The sequence below is a fragment of the Panthera onca genome, chromosome X (assembly GCF_046562875.1).
Source record: "Panthera onca isolate mPanOnc1 chromosome X, mPanOnc1 haplotype 2, whole genome shotgun sequence".
Lineage (NCBI taxonomy): Eukaryota > Metazoa > Chordata > Mammalia > Carnivora > Felidae > Panthera > Panthera onca.
Genome location: NC_138357.1, coordinates 82,876,438 through 82,893,822, shown reverse-complemented (window position 1 = coordinate 82,893,822; position 17,385 = coordinate 82,876,438). Strand labels below are relative to the sequence as shown.

The window sequence follows — 17,385 nt, the reverse complement described above, 5'->3', positions numbered from 1 at the left end:
AAGTACAACACTCCTAGAACATAGGATAAAAATCTAAATGAGCTTGGGCATAGTAATAATTATTTTTAGATGTAATACCAAAGGCATGATCCATGAAAAAAAGAATTGATAAAACAGACTTCATTAAAATTAAAAATATGATCTTTGAAAGATACTGTCAAGAGAAAAACAAGACAAGCCAAAGACTGGGAGTAAACAACTGCATAAACACATATTTGATAAAGGATGCTATCTAAAATATACAAAGAACTCCTAAAAATTAGCAATAAAACAAACCTGATTTAAAAATGGGCAAAAGATCTCTACAGAAACCTCACCGAAGAATATATGCAGATGGAAAATAAGCATATAAAAAGGGGCTCCACATCATATGTTAGGAAAATTAAAATTAAAACAACTATGAGATACCACTATACATCATCTATCAGAATAGCCAAAATTCAGAACACTGACAACACTAAATGCTAAGGAGGAGGTAGAGCAAAAGGAACTCTCATTCACTGCTGGTGGGAATGCAAAATGGTACAGCCATTTTGGAAGACAGTTTGGCAATTTCTTAAAAAACTGAACATACTCTTAACATACAATCCATCAATCATGCTCCTTGGCATTTACTCAAAGGAACTGAACAAAAACCTACACATGGATGTTTATAGCATCTTTTTTCATAAATGCCAAAATTTGGAAGCAATTATGATGTCCTTCAATAGGTGAATGGATAAACTGTGGTATATCCAATGAAATGTTTATTCAGCACTAAAAAGAAAGGAGCTATCAAGCCAGGAAAAGGCATGGAGGAAACCTGAACACATATTATGAAGTGAAAGAAGCCAATCTGAAAAGGCTATGCATTATAGATTCCAACTATATGACATTATGGGAAGGGCAAAACCATGGGGACAGTAAAAACTGATTGCCAGAGGTTATTGGGGAGAGAGAGATGAATAGGTAGAGCACAGAGAATTTTTTTAAGGCAGTGAAACTATTCTGCATGATACTAAAATGCTATAACAGTGAATGCATGTCATTATACATTTGTCCAAACCCATAGAATGTACAACACCAACAGTAAACACTGTTGTAAACTATGGACTTTGAGTGATAATCATGTGTCAGTGTAGGTTTGTCAATGGTAATGTACCACTCTGGTGAGGAATGCTGATAATGGGAGAGGCTACACATGTGGGGGCAAGAGGAATATGGGAAATATCTGTAACTTCCTCTCAATTTGACTGTGAACTTTAAACTACTCTAAAAAATAAAGTCTATTGAAAAAATATCTGGGTCATGTTTCCTCAGAATCCTCCTATATCTCCCTGCTCAATTCTCTCTCCCATCATTCACAGTGGTTATATAAAATCCATGGTCCCATTACCTCCCACCTCTTTCAGAAAATGACCCTGCCTACTTCTTAGACAAGATGAAGTAATCAGATGGGAACTATCTCAACTTTCCACACCAAATCTACCTCCTTCTGTACCCATCCTTTCCTCTGGTTACAATGAAAGAAATATCCTTCAATCTTTCCAAAGTTGGCTTTTCCACCCAGGTTCCCATCTTTTTTTAATCTTCTCAATCAATTATCCCTTCTTTCTTCAGTATCTTCAACCTCTTCCTCCCTCCCTTCCTTCCCCTTCACAATAGCATTTAAACAATTAAAAAAGATAAGACCCTCTCTCCTGTCTGCCCCTCTGCCACTTCACAGCCAAATATCTTCTTTGTATGCAGGTTGATACTGACTTATTTGAATAGTTATCAGTTAGTAATGGCACAAAACTCAAAAGGTACAAAACTGTATACACTAAAAAGTCTACCTACTTCTTGCCACCTGGTATTACCCAGAGATGTTCTATCAGAGCCAAACTTATAAGAGGAATTTTCTAGAGTTGTTATGTATACTTTCTCACCCTGCTGCAGTCTGATTTTAGTCCCCACCTTCTTTAAAACAGAGTTCATCAATGTTCTGACTTCCTTATTGATACATGCAATAAGTACTCCTCTCCTTTATCTCACTTGATCTCTTAGCAGTATTAGCACACAGTGCTGACCCTGTGCTCTCTCCCCACTTGACAAGTTCTCTACCCTTGACTTCTATAACACCCCATTTGCCTGATGCCCATTTCTTCAGTTAACATTATTGAGGGGAGCCTGGGTGGCTCAGTCGGTTAAACGTCCAACTTCGGCTCAGGTCATGATCTCGCAGTTTGTGAGTTCAAGCCCTGCCTCGGGCTCTGTGCTGATAGCTCAGAGCCTGAAGCCTGCTTCAGATTGTCTCCCTCTTCCTCTGCCCCTCCCCCACTCATACTCTGTCTCTCTCAAAAATAAATACACATTAACATTTTTTTAAAACCCATTACTGAGCATCTTCCAGGCCCTGGTCCAACTGCTAGGGAGGTAAGGACATAGAGCAAAGCATACAGAAATCCCTGCCCTCCTGGAGCTGATACCATTGTAGTGGCAGAAGCAAACAAGAAACAAAATAAATCCAGGGTGCCTGGGTGGCTCAGTCGGTTAAGCGTCCCACTTCGGCTCAGGTCATGATCTCATGGTTTGTGGGTTCGAGCCCCACGTCGGGCTCTGTGCTGACAGCTCAGAGCCTGGAGCCTGCTTCAGATTCTGTGTCTCTCCATCTCTCGGCCCCTCCCCTGCTCACGCTTTGTGTCTCTCTGTCTCTCAATAATAAATAAACGTCAAAAAAAATTTTTTTTAAGAAACAAAATAAATCCACGTAATCAGTGAGATACATTGTATAATAGTGAGAAGAACCAAGTAGAAAAATAAAGCAGGAAGGGGAATATATGTGCATGTGTACACGTACACACACACACACACACACACACACACAAGTGGGGTAAGGGGATAGCAATGGTATTGAAATTTTAGGTAAGGAAGCCAATAGGTACTGAAATCTTACATACGAACTCACTGACAAAATAACTTTTGAATAAGGACCTGAAGGGAGTAAGGAAGCAAGCCATATGGATATGAGGGAAGAGCATCCCAAGTAGAGAGAATAGCAAGTACAAAAGCTCTGTGGTAGTAGTGTGCCCAGATTACTGAAGCAACAGAGGAGGACAGTATTCTGGAATAGAGAGTGTAAGGGGGACAGTAATAGGTCAGAAAGGTAATGGGCTCACATAGTAGGGTCTCATAGGCCATCGTAAAGGATGTTGGCTTTTCCTGAGTGAAGAACTGGGTGAAATCCATAGGAGAATTGTAAGCAGGGATGTGATGTGATCTTAATTATGTCTCTGGCTGCTCCTTCTGTTTCCCAATGCACCCTTTTTGTCCTATCCACTCCTTAAATGTTGATGCTCCTAGGCCTTCTTCTCTCCTCACTTTCCCTTGTCGATCTCACTCCCAGAGCTCAATGTGCCCCTTATGCACCTATGACGGCAAGCTAGATCTCTCTGCTGAGTTCCAGACCCCTCCCTAGAAATGCTTCCTGGTACTTCTACTGGATAGACTCTTTACATGTTTCAAATTTCACATGTCCAAATTCAATTCCTCCCTCGGCCTGCCCCCCCCCCCAACATACTCCCTCTCTTGGCAAGTGGCACCATAACCTCAGACTGCCTGAGTTTATATCCTAGCTGTAACTGCCACTTATTAGTATGGGAACTTGAGCATGTTACCTCTGTGCCTCAGTTTCCTCATCCCTAAGGTGGGGATAAAAATTGTATGTACATCACAAAGTTGTTATCAAAAATAAATGAGTTAATCCATAGAAGGTGTTTACAACACTGCTTCATACATAGAAAGTGCTCTGTATCATTCAAGCTATCATGTCCTAGCAATTCTATCTCTTGATTAGCTATCAATTGTGCCCTTCTGTCATCCTTATTGCCCCTGCCCTAATCCAGGCCCCTGTTATCTCCAGCTAGGATTACTGTCCTGCCCTCCAACTGGGCTCCTGGCCTCTACTCTGTCTTCACCCAACTGGCCCTCCACACTACAGCCAAAGGGACCACTTTTAAAAACACCAATTTGAGGGGCACCTGGGGTGGCTCAGTAGGTTAAACATCTGACTCTTGATTTCAGCTCAGGTCATGATCTCACGGTTTGTGAGTTCAAGCCCCGCTGACAGTGCAGAGCCTGCTTGGGATTCTCTCTCCCTTTCTCTCTGCCCCTACCCCTGCTTGTGCGTGCGCGCGTATGTGTGTGAGCACACGCATGTGTGCTCTCTCTCAAAATAAATAAATAAACAAATAAATAAATAATCTTTTTAAAAACCCACCCATTTGATTTTGTCAACCCTTGCTCAAAACCCCTCACAGCCTTCCTATTTTTCTTATGTTTAAAGTATAAACTTACCATGGTCTACAAGCCTTGCCTCTCTGGCCTCAACTCTGGCTTCTCACGAGCAGCGTCAGCTACATAACTTATAAGGCCTGGTGCAAATGAAAATCAGGAGCCTCTTGTTCATAACACAGAGGAAAAAAATCTATTTTCCTTTCTTCCACAGTCTCTCAACTTGTTATAGGCCTTTTTATTTGTTATTTATTGTCATGCTCCCTGGGCATGAGGATACTCAAAGGGGAAGTACAGGCCACACCCTGTGACTCAGTGCACAGGATGCATGCACTCAACGCTGACTCTCTTGCACCTGCATCCAGACCTGGTGCCCCAGGCAGCCAACTGAGAATCTGTTCAGGGAGTAGGGAGGCAGTAGGAGGTAGGACCACATGTGAGCTAAAGCTCTAAGTCCCTAAGAAACAATCCATTGTCCCACTGGATTTCACATGCAAAACATAAATTTCACATACAAACAGGTAAAATTATTAAGAATTTCAAAACAACCATAAAACATTAAACCTCAAGCATGGTGTCCCCTTCCAAATATGAGGCTCTGTGTGACTGGTCACACACCCATGACGTCAGCCCTGCTCTGAAAAGCCAGCTGGGTCTGACTTTGCCTCAAGTCACGATATCATGGCTTGTGAGTTCGAGCCTGGAGCCATGTCAGGCTCTGTGCTGACAGCTCAGAGCCTGGAACCTGCTTTTGATTCTGTGTCTCCCTCTCTCTCTGCCCCTCCCCCCTCTCAAAAATAAACAAACATGAAAAAAAAATTGAAAAGCCAACTGGACTCTCAGTGCCATGCTCTTTCAGTTCTATGGGTCTCATCACACATGGCTCCCTATGCCTAAAACATTCCTGCTCTTCCTCTTCCCTGCTGCCATGGCACTCCCCCCGACACACTATCCCTATTTTGGCACTCGTCACGTGGACTTACAACTGCTCATTCACTTGCTACCTGCCCCACTACATTTGACAGCATCAATCTCATTCACCAGAAGTCCTCACCTTATCCATCTTCCAGTCTTGTTTTATTTATTCTTCAACTCAATTCAACAAACATTCATTGGGCTAGATAATTCCTCACATCAGGAAGACAGACGGATGAAAATCAGACTTGTGGCTGCACTGTCTCAATAATTATCACTGAGACCAAGGGTCCTAGATGCTAATTTGCTTCCTTAGTGAAGAGGCAAATTATCACAGCACCAGGTCTCAAGATTAAGATGAATTATCCCCAACATGTACCACAGAGCCTGGTACATGGTAGACACTCAACCAATATTTGTTAATAAAGTAAATGCATAAACTTAATAAATATTGATTGGGAACAGCCACTGCCCTCATGGAGTAGACATTCTAGAGGGAGAGATGGACAAGTGGTGCCAGAGGTTTCATAAGTGGTAAAAAGTAAACAGATCAGGTTAAGGGGATGAGGAGAAAACAACCAAATTTGAAGCCTGCATAAAAGGAACTGAGGAGAAAACTGAGCTATGAGTTATATGTATATTATCACATTTATTCTCCACAACTAAGCAGGGCATTCTGTATAGTATTCACAGGCAATATAGCACAGAGGTAAAAGTACAGCCTTGGGAGCCAAACTGCCTGGGTTTGAATCACCTCTGCCACTTACTGCATGTGTGAACTTAGAGAAGAAAGCAACCTGACTAGGGACAATAGGACCTGAAGTAGTGGGTGTCAACAGAGACTAAGAGACCTGGACTTCCACTCCTACCTGTCAGTAACTAAGGGGTACCCTCTTCCCCTGCCACTAAAATTGCAGTGTCTAAAGAGGCCTGCAAAAACAGAAGATGTAATAATACCCGAATCTCCTAACATCATACCCAAAATATCCAGGATATAATGAAAATAATCACTTATTATATCAAGAACAAGGAAAATCACAACTTGAATGAGCAAAGGAAATCAATAATCTCAACACTGAGATGACACAGATGTTGGAATTACCTGACAAGGATTTTTAAAGGAGTAATCATAAAAAATGCTTCAAGGAACAATTACAAACATGCCTGAAACAAATGAATAGATAGAAAACGTCAGCAAAAAATAAAGAACTTCCGCAAAGTAGAAGATACAGAAAAGAATCAATGGCACTTTTAGAACAGAACGCTACGAAAGTTTAATGAAAATTCATTGCATGGGCTCAACAGCAAAATGGAGACAAGAGGAAAAAAACAGTAAACCTGAAGGCAGAATAGAAATTATCCAATTTTGAACAGAAAGAAAATAGACTGAACTATGAACAACTCTACACTAATAAATTGGACAATCTACAAGAAATGGATAAATTCTTAGAAATATACAATCTACCAAGACTGAATTGGGAAAAAATAGAAAGTCTGAACAAATTACTAGTAAGGAGACTGAATCAGCAATAACAAAATTCCCAGTTAAGAAAAGCCCAGGACTAGAGGGCTTCACTAGTGAGTTTTACCCAAATATTTAAAGAAGAATTTCAATTCTTCTCAAACTCTCCAAAAATATCAAAGAAGAGGGAAGACTCTCAAACTCATTTTATGAGGCCAGCATTATCCTGATACCAAAACCAGACGAAGACACTAAAAGATACTACAAGAAAAGAAAACTACAGGCTAATATCCCTAATGAATATAGATGTAAAAATCTCAATAAAACACTAGCAAAATGAATTCAGCAATATATTAAAATAAGCATTTACCATGATCAAGTGGGATTTATCCTTAGGATGCAAGAATGTTTCTTCAGTATAAGCAAATCAATAAAGGTGATACATCACATTAATAGAATGGAAGAAAAAAACCATGTGATCATCTCAAAAAGTACAGAAAAAGTATCTGATAAAATTCAACATTTGTTCATGATAAAAACTCTCAAAAAATGGGTTATAGAAGAAAACGTGACTTAACATAATAAAGGCCATATATGTCAAGCCCACAGTTGACATCATATTCAATGGTGAAAGGTTTAAAACTTTTCCTCTAAGATCGAGAACAAGACAAGGGTGCCCATTGTCACCACTCCTATTCAACACAGTACTAGAAATCCCAGCCAGGGCAATCAGGCAAGAAAAAGAAATAAAAGGCATCAAAATTACAAAGGAAGATGTAAAGTTGTCTGCAGATGACATGATATAGAAAATTGTAAAGACTCCACCAAGAAACTCAGATCTAATTAATCAATTAGGTAAAGTTGCAGGATACAAAATTAATATACAAAAATCAGTAGCATTTCTACATACTAAAACAAATTATCTAAAAAAGAAACAAAAAAAAATCAGCCCACTTACAATAGCATCAAAAACTATGGAAATAAAAACATACAATACAATACATATAATAGCATCAAAAAAACATATAATAGCATCAAAAAAATTACAATAGCATCAAAAACTAGGAATAAAAATAACCAAGAAGGTGAAAAATCTCTACACTGAGAACTATATCAATGAAAGAAACTGAAGACACAAATAAATGGAAAGATAACCTGTGTTCATAGACTGGAAAAATATCATTAAAAAAGTCCATACAAGGAATCCTTGTACACTGCTGGTGGGATTTTAAATTGGTACAGCCACTGTGGAAAAAAAATGGAGGTTCTTCAAAAATTTAAATGAACTACCATATGATGTAACAATTCCACTTCTAGGTAAATATCAAAGGAAAACAAAATCACTATGTTGCAGAAATATCTGCACCCCCATGTTCAGTGCATCATGATTTACAATAACCAAGTCATGGAACAAACCTAAGTGTCTACCAAAAGATGAATGGACAAAGAAAATGTCACACACACACACACACACACACACACACACTGAAACACTATTTCATTAAGCCATAAAAAAAGGAAATCCTATCATTTGCAACAACATGGTCAAACCCTGAGGGCATTACATTATATAAGTCAGTCAAAAAAAGATAACTTATGATCTTTTATGTGGAATCTAAACAAAACAAAATAAACCACAAACTCATAGTAAAAGAGATAAGACTTGTGGTTACCAGAAGTGGGGGGAACTGGGGATGGGTGAATTGCAGAAAGTTGTCAAAAGGTACAAACTTCCAGTTATAAGATAACTAAGTACTAGGGATATAATGTACAATATGATGACTATAGTTAACACTGCTGTATTGTAAATCTTATTAAAGTTGCTTAGAGAGTAAATCCTAAAAGTTCTCATCACAAGGGAAAAAAACCTCTTTCCTTTCTTCTGGGAGGTATTTATATGAAGTGATGGATATTAACTAAACTTACCGTGGTAATCATTTCACAATATATATAAGCCAAGTAATTATACTCTACACCTTAAAATCATATAGTACTGTATGTCAATTATATCTCAATAAAATTGAAAGAAAAATAGATTAAAAAATTATGAACAGAGCTTAAACAACCTATAAGACCAAAACCAAAGACAGGGGTGCCAGAGTGGCTCAGTCAGTTACATGTCCTGACTTCAGCTCAGGTCATGTTCTCGTGGTCTGGGAGTTTGAGCCCCGCGTCAGGCTCTCTGCTGACAGCTCAGAGCCTGGAGCCTGCTTCAGATTCTGTGTCTCCCACTCTCTCTGCCCCTCCACCACTCATGCTGTTTTTCTCTCTCCAAAATGAATAAATGTTTTAAAAATTTTTTAAATAAAAAAAGACAACTAAAACAAAAGACAATCTGAAATATTTCTACACTGAAAAACAGCATAATCAAATTCCTGAACACAAAAGACAAAGGAAAAATCTTTAAAGCAGTGATAAAGAAATGACACATTACCTAAAGGAGAACACCAATTCAAATGACCAAGGATCTCTCATCAGAAACAATGGAGGCCACAGGGGAAGTAGCACAATAGCTTTCAAGTGCTGAAGGAAAAGAACTAAAAACCCAGGATGTAATATCAAATGAAAAGACATTCAGGAATCCAAGAGAAATCAAGACATTCTCATATGAAGGAAAACTAAGAGTATTTGTTGCCAGTAGAACTATCCTAGAAAAATGGCTAAATGAAGCTCTCTAAAAAGAAAGGAAATGGGGCACCTGGGTGGCTCAGTTGGTTAAACCTCCAACTTAGGCTCAGTTCATGATCTCATGGTTTGGGAGTTCCAGCCCCATTTCAGGCTCTGTGCTGACAGCTCAGAACCTGAGCCTGCTTCAGATTCTGTGTCTCCCTCTCTCTGCCCCTTCCCTGCTCTCACTCTCTCTCTCTCTCTCAAAAATAAACATCAAAAAAGTAAAATAAAAATTTAAAAAGAAAGGAAATGATAAAAAGAATCTTTGGGAAGATCAGGAAGACAGAACAAGGGAAGGAGTAAATACCTGGGTAACTACAATATGCTTTCCTTCTCCTCTTGAGTTTTCTAAATCATGTTTGACAGTTGAAACAAAAATTATAACACTGTCTGATGTATTTCTCAATGTATATAGACAAAATAATTTAAGATAATTATGTTATAAACAGGGTAGCATAAAGGAATTTAAAGGGAAGTAAGGTTTCTTCTACTCTTCACTCAAACTGGTAAAATGTCAATACTGGTTGATGGTAATAAGTTATGTAAGTATTATGTTAATACTTAGAGCAAGCATTAAAAAAGCTATACAAAGCTATATATATCTATATTCAAAAACACAATGTATAAGCCAAAGTGGAATTCTAGAAAAGGTGTAAGTAACCCACAGGGGGGTAGGATAAAGAAAACAAAGAACAGAGGAAACAAACAGAAAATAAAACAAAACAAAAATGACAGACTTAAGCCCTAAGCTATCAATAACTACATTAAGCAGAAATGGTCTAAATATACCAAAAGGGGATAAATATAATACCGAACTATATGCTGTCTACAAGAAACTCACCTTATATACAATGATAGAAGCTGAAAGTAAAGGGATGAAAAAGGATATACCGTGCAAACTTTAATCCAAAGAAAGTGGAGTGGCTACATTGATATGACATAAAGTAGACTTGCATGCAAAAAAATTATCAGAGACAGAGAAGCACATCACATAATGATAAAAGGTCAATCCACTGAGATGTAGCAATCCTAAATGCATATGCATCAAACAACAAAGCTGCAAAATGTGAAGCAATAAATGATAGAACTGAAAGGAAACAGACAAATCAACACTTGTAGCTGGACACTTCAATACGTCCTTCTCAACAACTGACTGAACTAGTTAGAAAATCAGCCAAGGACAGAGAAGAATTCAGGAAACACCATCAACCAACAGGAGTAAAGCAACATTTATAAAAAAAAAAATAACTCAACCCAACAATAGGATTATTTTCATGTGACCATGGAACATTTACCAAGACAGACCATATCCTTGGCCATAAAACAAACCTCAATATATTTAAAGAAATTGCAATCATACAGAGTATATTCTCTGATCACTATGGAACCAATAAGAAATCAGTAGCTGAATAGTAACAGGAAAATCTACAAACACTTGGAAACTAAACAACACACTGCTATGCAATTCTTAGGTCAAACATGAAGTCTCTAAGGAAATTAAAAATTACACTGAACTACATGAAAAGGAAAACATACCAAAATTTGTGGGACATAGCTAAATTGATAACACTAAATGCTTACATTAGAAAACAGGTAAAGACTTAAATCAATAACCTAAGCTCCCACCTCAAGAAATTAGGTAAGAAAATAAACCCAAAACAGGAGGAAGGAAATAATAAAGGCAGAAATCCAGATTGAAAACAGAAAGACAATAGAGAAAGTCAATGAAACAAAAAGCTTGTTCTTTGAAAAGATCGATAAAACTGACAAACGTCTATGAAGTTTGAGAAATAAAGAGAATTTTTCAGTATCAGGAATGAAATATCACCACAGAGCCAGCCTACAGATATCAAAAGGGTAGTAATATTTTGAACAATTCTACACACTTAAATTTGACAACCTAGATGAAATGTATCAATGCTTTGGAAAGCATAAACTACCACAATACATCTGGTATTAGAGAACTTTCATTGTCCTAAAACTATTAAATAAATTTAATCCATAATTTTAAAACCAAAAAAAGATCAAATAAAGATAATTAAGCAAAGTATTTAGCATAGTGACAGGCACATTAGCTAGTACTCAATAAACAAAGGCCATTATCATTTTATTTAAATCATTACAACCACTCCTGGGGAAACTGAGGCTTCACAGAGTTGAAATCCTTTGCTAAAGAGTCAGAATTCGAACCCAGTTCTGAAGCCAGTGCCATTTCCTCTAGAGTTTCGAGTCCACACCTCAGCCACGCCCCCCCTTGGAGATGTGCCAACCAGCACTTCCTTTATAGATAGGAAAACTGCAAAGTGGTGAGGTTTTGCCAAAGCCCCAGAAGTCAATGCTCACAAACTAATTCTTCACCAGTGTACAACAATTATTCTCAAAAATTAGGGTGCATCAGAATCTTTCGTTTTGTTAAATAGAGATTGCTGGGTCCCAGCCCAAGAATTCACATTTTTAAAAAATTCCCAGTTAATGAACCATACTTTGAGAACAAAATGTTAGCACACCCATCCCCCAAACCAGAAGCTGTCACACTCCACAGATAGGGAAGGAATTGAGACAGAATAATGCTCTAATCAGTGGTTCTGAGGGTGGCCCCCCACTCACCTACTAAATCAGAAACCCTGCAAGTGGGGCCTACCTATCTTGTCTTTTAATAGGTCTTTCAAGTGATTCTGATCCATGCTAAAGTTTCAGAACCATTGTTCTACAAATCAAAGTGATTTGCAAAAACCCAGCCCTTCACAGGAGAAAAAAAGTTAACACCAACTTTTTTCCACTTTTGAGAACTTGGACTCTGGAACCAGATAATTCTAAGTTCAAATCCAGACTTAGAAAGTAATTCCATGAATTCTAGATTCTCAGCAGCAAAATGGAATAGTCATCTTCCAGGAAGTAACTTGGCATTATTAATCCCTAACTGGACTTGAAGCAGCCTAGCCTATGGAAATCATCAGAGATGTGAACAGATTTATATCACCTATAAGGCATCTGTGGGCTTAAATGTTGTGAGCAACCATGAAAAGTCCACAATATTTAATTTTCGATTGTGCTTAAGTACAATCTTATATGGAGCACTGTGAGCCTGGTGTGTGTGCATGTGCACACAACGCATGGGTTAAGCAAGAGCAGCCCACCAGGACCTGATTCTTAGATGACTTCCTTGTTTTCTGCTAGCCCATAGAGAGAGGAATGAGAAGAGATAAAAACGTGGTCTCTTTCATAGAAAAAAAAATAAGGCAATTAACCTGTGTCAGGGTCTTCGCAGAAACCCATGATTCACCACAGAAATGTAATTAAGGAGGAGCCTATCCCATAAACCCATTTCTACATTTGTAAATTTGCAATTCATAATGGCCTCAGTGGTGTTCTTTCTAAATGTCAACAAGAACACTGTGCAACAATGTTCACCATGTTTCTCTTTTTGTTTTGACCAGCAACTTGTATCAAAATGAAAAACATTTCCAGAACTCCCAAAGTTTCCCTCATAACATATTATAAAAAAGTAGAAATGATGTTAAGTATCCAACCACAGAAGAAATGACCAAGTAATTGATGACACATAGATATATGGTGGGATATCAGAAATGAGATTTACATGAATATTTGACAACCTGGTAAAATACTCACAGTAGAATGTTAAATAGGAATAAAAGTCAGGCTACAAATGGTATTTATAATACAATCCCATGTTATAAAAATATAGGTTTATATCCTAAGTCAAAAGACAGGAGATAATGCAACAAAACATTTAATAGGGGATTATGCTGGACAGCAGATTCATAGATGATTTTGATTTCCTTATTATTTTTGTCTTTTCTACAATGAGCATGTCTCACACATATAATCAGGAAAAAACTTAAAACATTATTTAAAAAAGAAATACCTAACTTTTAATTGGGTGTGGATTCAAATAATTTATGCAAAGTCCCTGTCATGGGGCCTGGCATATAGTAAGCACTCAGAAAGCATTTGTTCCGGTTTTCTGTTCCTAGACTATAGAGTTAGAGTCTCTATACTGTGGGCAGTTCACTTTCCAGGTTTGAATCTACACACTTCTCACATAATCCAAAGCAAAGGCCACAGGCAATAGCTTATTTTAAGAAGGCCCATTCATTCATTCATTCATTCATTCAAAAATTCACTCAGTATATCTATTACCTGTTCAGCACTAAACTAGGTTCTGGGGATACCAAAAATGAAAAGATGACATCTCTGCCCTCAAATAACTCTGGCTAATGAGTGACACAGGTTTATTAATAACTATGATATGATGAAATAATTACTTTCAATAAGGATGTACACAAAGTACAATGGGAACCAGGAGGAAGGAGGCCTTTTACAGAGGAGGTATGCCATGACCTATAAAAGGGAGGACATTAGTAGGAATTGCATGCACAAAGAAAAAGAGGGATAAAGGAGTATAAAATTTTCCCAGAACTATAAGTAGTTCAGTCTTACTGGGACATAAAGAAAGAACCAGGAGGAGGAGTGGCGGGAAATGAGACTGAACAAGTAGATCACAAAAGGTCTTGTCTGTCACACAAAGGAGACTGAATTTTATTCTGTAGGGGAACCACCAAAAGAATTTTAAACAGAGGAGTGACTTGATCAGCACTAGCAAAGATACCAGGAATCCTGAAAATCATCTTAATCCCGCTTATTTCCAGAGGAAAGAAAAAGGCCCCACCCTCTAGGTCTGTCCTCTCTTAAGTGAAATCACATGAAGCAGTAAAAAGAACTCTGCACCTGGCACACAATAAATAATAAAGATCAGCTGAACATGAATTTGAAGGCGCTGCAAGGGGCCGTCCCTGCTGAGAGCAGAATTTTAGCATAGCAGTACCAGAACCTTCAGTTTGGCTGGGACAACAGGAGCTCATTCAGAAGGGACTAGTGACAACTGAAAATTGTGGAATCTATCATACTGTACTCCAGTGCAAAAATTCCTCTCATGGTTTTCTTTCCATAACTGGGCCTTAAGTCCCAACAACGAGAGAACATCAGTTTCTTCCCACACACTAACTTCTCTGGAATCCTGGGTGACAGATGCTTCTGTGCACACATGGTTAACTGGAGGAAATTCATTAGTGGTTTCGCTCCTGCTGTTTTACCCAATACCTCTTCTGCTTACTTCAATTTAGTTGGATGGTTCTGCAGATAAATACTGAAGAAATAAAGTACTATTGCATTTCTGCCTCCACCTGCTGAATGCATGCAAAACGCTTCAAATCATCAGGACAGATGTATTAGATATATTTTATAGGCAAAGACCATGAGGTTCAGAGAGGCAAAGCAACTTGCCAAAGGACACTCTGATAGTAAGTTGAAAGGCACAATTGAAATCCATGTTTGTTTCAATTATTTCAAAAATACAGCACTGTCTCCCAAGAAGCCGGAATCTGAGGCAAAACACAACTGCCAGCATACAAAAATGATACATTCTTTGTGGCTGGAAAGAGAACACTTCCTAAAATAAAAAAGGGGACAAAGAAGAAACACATGGGATAGAAAAAAAGAGGAGACACCAGAGGTCATTGTGAGCTACGCCCTGGTCTTGCAAGGAAGGATGAAAAAACATGGGTCTGGGAGGTGGGTTGGAGCTAATTCTTGGCCAGAGAAGGGGGAAAAGTTTCTGAGCAGGAACCTAAAACAGAACTGAGAAAGGAGCGTGCAAGTGAGCACCTGTCCAGTCTGGACTGCCCTCCTTACCTGCCATGAAACCAGTCCTGGCACATGTCACACTCGATCATGAAGCGGGTCACATCATAAGGCAGCCGGCAGAGGCAATACACTGGTACTGAGGCCATCTTCGCCCGGCCTTGGAGCGCTCTGCGGCGGGCCAGGTTCGTAGCGTCAAGAGAAGCAGGAGGCAGCACCACGCGTCCTTTCTGGACGATAGCTGGGCACAAACAACACTTTTTACCGAATGAATCAGGTCCCCCAGGGTACCAACCCTCAGTTCACAAATGGGCAGTTAGTGCTGCCGGGATGCAACACAGCTGGTGTGGCTGTAGGGGGCAATCGGAGAAAAGTCCACCGGCCACCAGAATGTTTTTAACAAATAAAGGACGGCATTTGGCCGTCGAGGTTTCTCCCCCGCCCCCCAGCTCCATCGGCCCCCTGAGTCAGTGATAACTTCTTTCCGGGTTTCAGGGAAATATCTGACGCCTTTTCAGGAAGCTTCTTTAATCCCTTACTGAACCCTCTCCTTGCTAGCAACCTTGCTTCCCAGGGCTCTCTTTATTATGACGCAAACCAGAGGCAAAATAAATAGGCTGGGGTACCTTAGAAAAAGCCCTCTCACTCCCAAAATAGGGGCAACTAGAGAGAGATGAGGGATCCCTGGAAGTCGCCTCAGATTACTCGAGAATCACCTCGATGCCTTCAGGAACAAGGCAGACAAGACTAGGCGCCCAACTCAAATCACAGTTCTGGGGTCGTGCTGAGAGTTGAAATGGTCTTCTCCTTCACTTTCAAAATCATTCCATCCCCAACCAGTCAGTAGTCTCATCACCCCAACAAATTAAATAAATCTCAATTCTAGAAAAGATCAGATCGTCCTCTACTTCGAAGACGACAGGGCTCCGAGTTGCACCCCCAAAACTAAAAAGGATCTCCTCTAAACCCCTGAAACTGACTAGAATTTCTTCACACTCCCGCAACTAAGCAAGGATCTCACCCGCCCCCCCCCCCCTCCGGCTCGGGAACGGACAGGCATCTCCTCACAGCCCCCTCAGAGTGACGAGGACTCCCCTGTCCCCCCAAACTGACAGAGATCTCATCACAGATCTCAAGACTGACAGGAATATTCTTGCAGCCCCCGAAACTTACGAGATCTCTTCACACCGCCCAAAATGACAGGAACCTCCTCACGCCCCAAACCTGACAAGAATGGCTTTTGCCCTGAACCCTACAGGGACCTCCTCATCTGCAAAGCTACAGGGATCGCTCACACTAGCGGAGTTCTGTTCCACCGACGCGCCGGCTGCCGGGCTTGCTCCGGAGCGCCTCAGCACCTAGCTCAGCGGAGGATCGGCAAGCAGTTCCGGCCCCACCGGCGGCGCGCGCCGAATTCTGGGATCGTCACGGCAACGCTGCGAATCTTGCTAGCCTTCCCCCAGAACCACCCGCTGGGTTGCGCGGCCGTGGGCGCCCGGCGGTACTTCAGAGCAGCTTTCTCCACGGTTTTGCCCCGGGCCCGGTTGTTAGGGCCTACTGGAGCCCGCAGCTCGGGCCTAGTCCGGCGGCCGCCCGGGGAGCGGGCAAACGGCGTCGTCCCTGGGCCGGCTGGAGATCGCTGCGAGCAAAGCAAGAGAAATGAGAATAACCGGCGGCCAGGTCGGAGGAAAAACTGCCGGAAAAGCTGCCGGGAGAAACCCGGTGGCGATGGTAGGCAATTCGAAGTAGTCAATAAAGTTTATTCAAAACAAGGAGGAAGTTGAAGCGGAGAGGGGAGGAGAAATATGGGGTAAACAGCTACCATGTTGAGAGTGGCGGCGCCGCCGCGGGGAGGCTACCAGACCGCCATCTTATGAGGGCTGGGCACACGAGGTAACCGCGACAGAGGCGGGGAAGGGAGGCCAGCGGCTCCCGCGTGACGCCAGCAGAGGCGGGGCGCCACCTTGAGAAAGGGGGACGGGATTCGGCTACCTTTGGACCCGCTCGTTTCTTCTAGGTACCCAATCAAGGCTGAGGACCTTAAGCTACCATCTTAGGCGAGGCAGTCACTTGGCTCCATTTTGAGTGGGGCCAGAGCCTTCCAAGCCTTCCTCCTCCTCCGGGCCAACAGGGAGTTAAGCACCCTCCTTCCTCCTCCCTCGTCACCCCGCTCCCCCCCTCCCCCCCACAAAATCACTGTCCCTCCACCCCTCCTCTCCTACTTCCTCCTCCTCTATGAGAGGAGGTGAACTCAGTGACTGCAAACTGCAAAGCTAATGGGTCGCCGCGGGGGCGGGCTTCGGCCAGGATAGAGATGGAGTACTCACAGTAGCTCCCGTTTGTTGAGCACATTCTGTGGCTGGTCTCTTTTGCATGGTCTCCGAATCGTTTATTCTTCACCCTACAAGGAAAGCTCTGTTCAAGTG

At 40.9% G+C, this 17,385-nt stretch overlaps 1 protein-coding gene across 3 annotated transcripts in view; it reads right to left on the bottom strand.

Annotated features, from left to right (window-relative positions):
* The window catches only part of PHF8 (PHD finger protein 8), a 93,911-nt gene extending 77,003 nt beyond the window's left edge, over positions 1 to 16,908 (bottom strand). Inside the window, exons 1-2 of one of the 3 annotated variants that reach the window (XM_081794295.1) lie at positions 16,133 to 16,908; positions 15,011 to 15,200 (exon numbers count right to left, since the gene is read on the bottom strand). In XM_081794295.1, coding sequence (XP_081650421.1) covers positions 15,011 to 15,108 — 98 coding nt within the window. In that variant the 5' untranslated portion in view covers positions 15,109 to 15,200; positions 16,133 to 16,908. The remainder of the gene's footprint in view (positions 1 to 15,010; positions 15,201 to 16,132) is intronic. The other 2 variants (XM_081794297.1, XM_081794296.1) reach the window with 2 other exon arrangements.
* Positions 16,909 to 17,385: the final 477 nt, after the last annotated feature.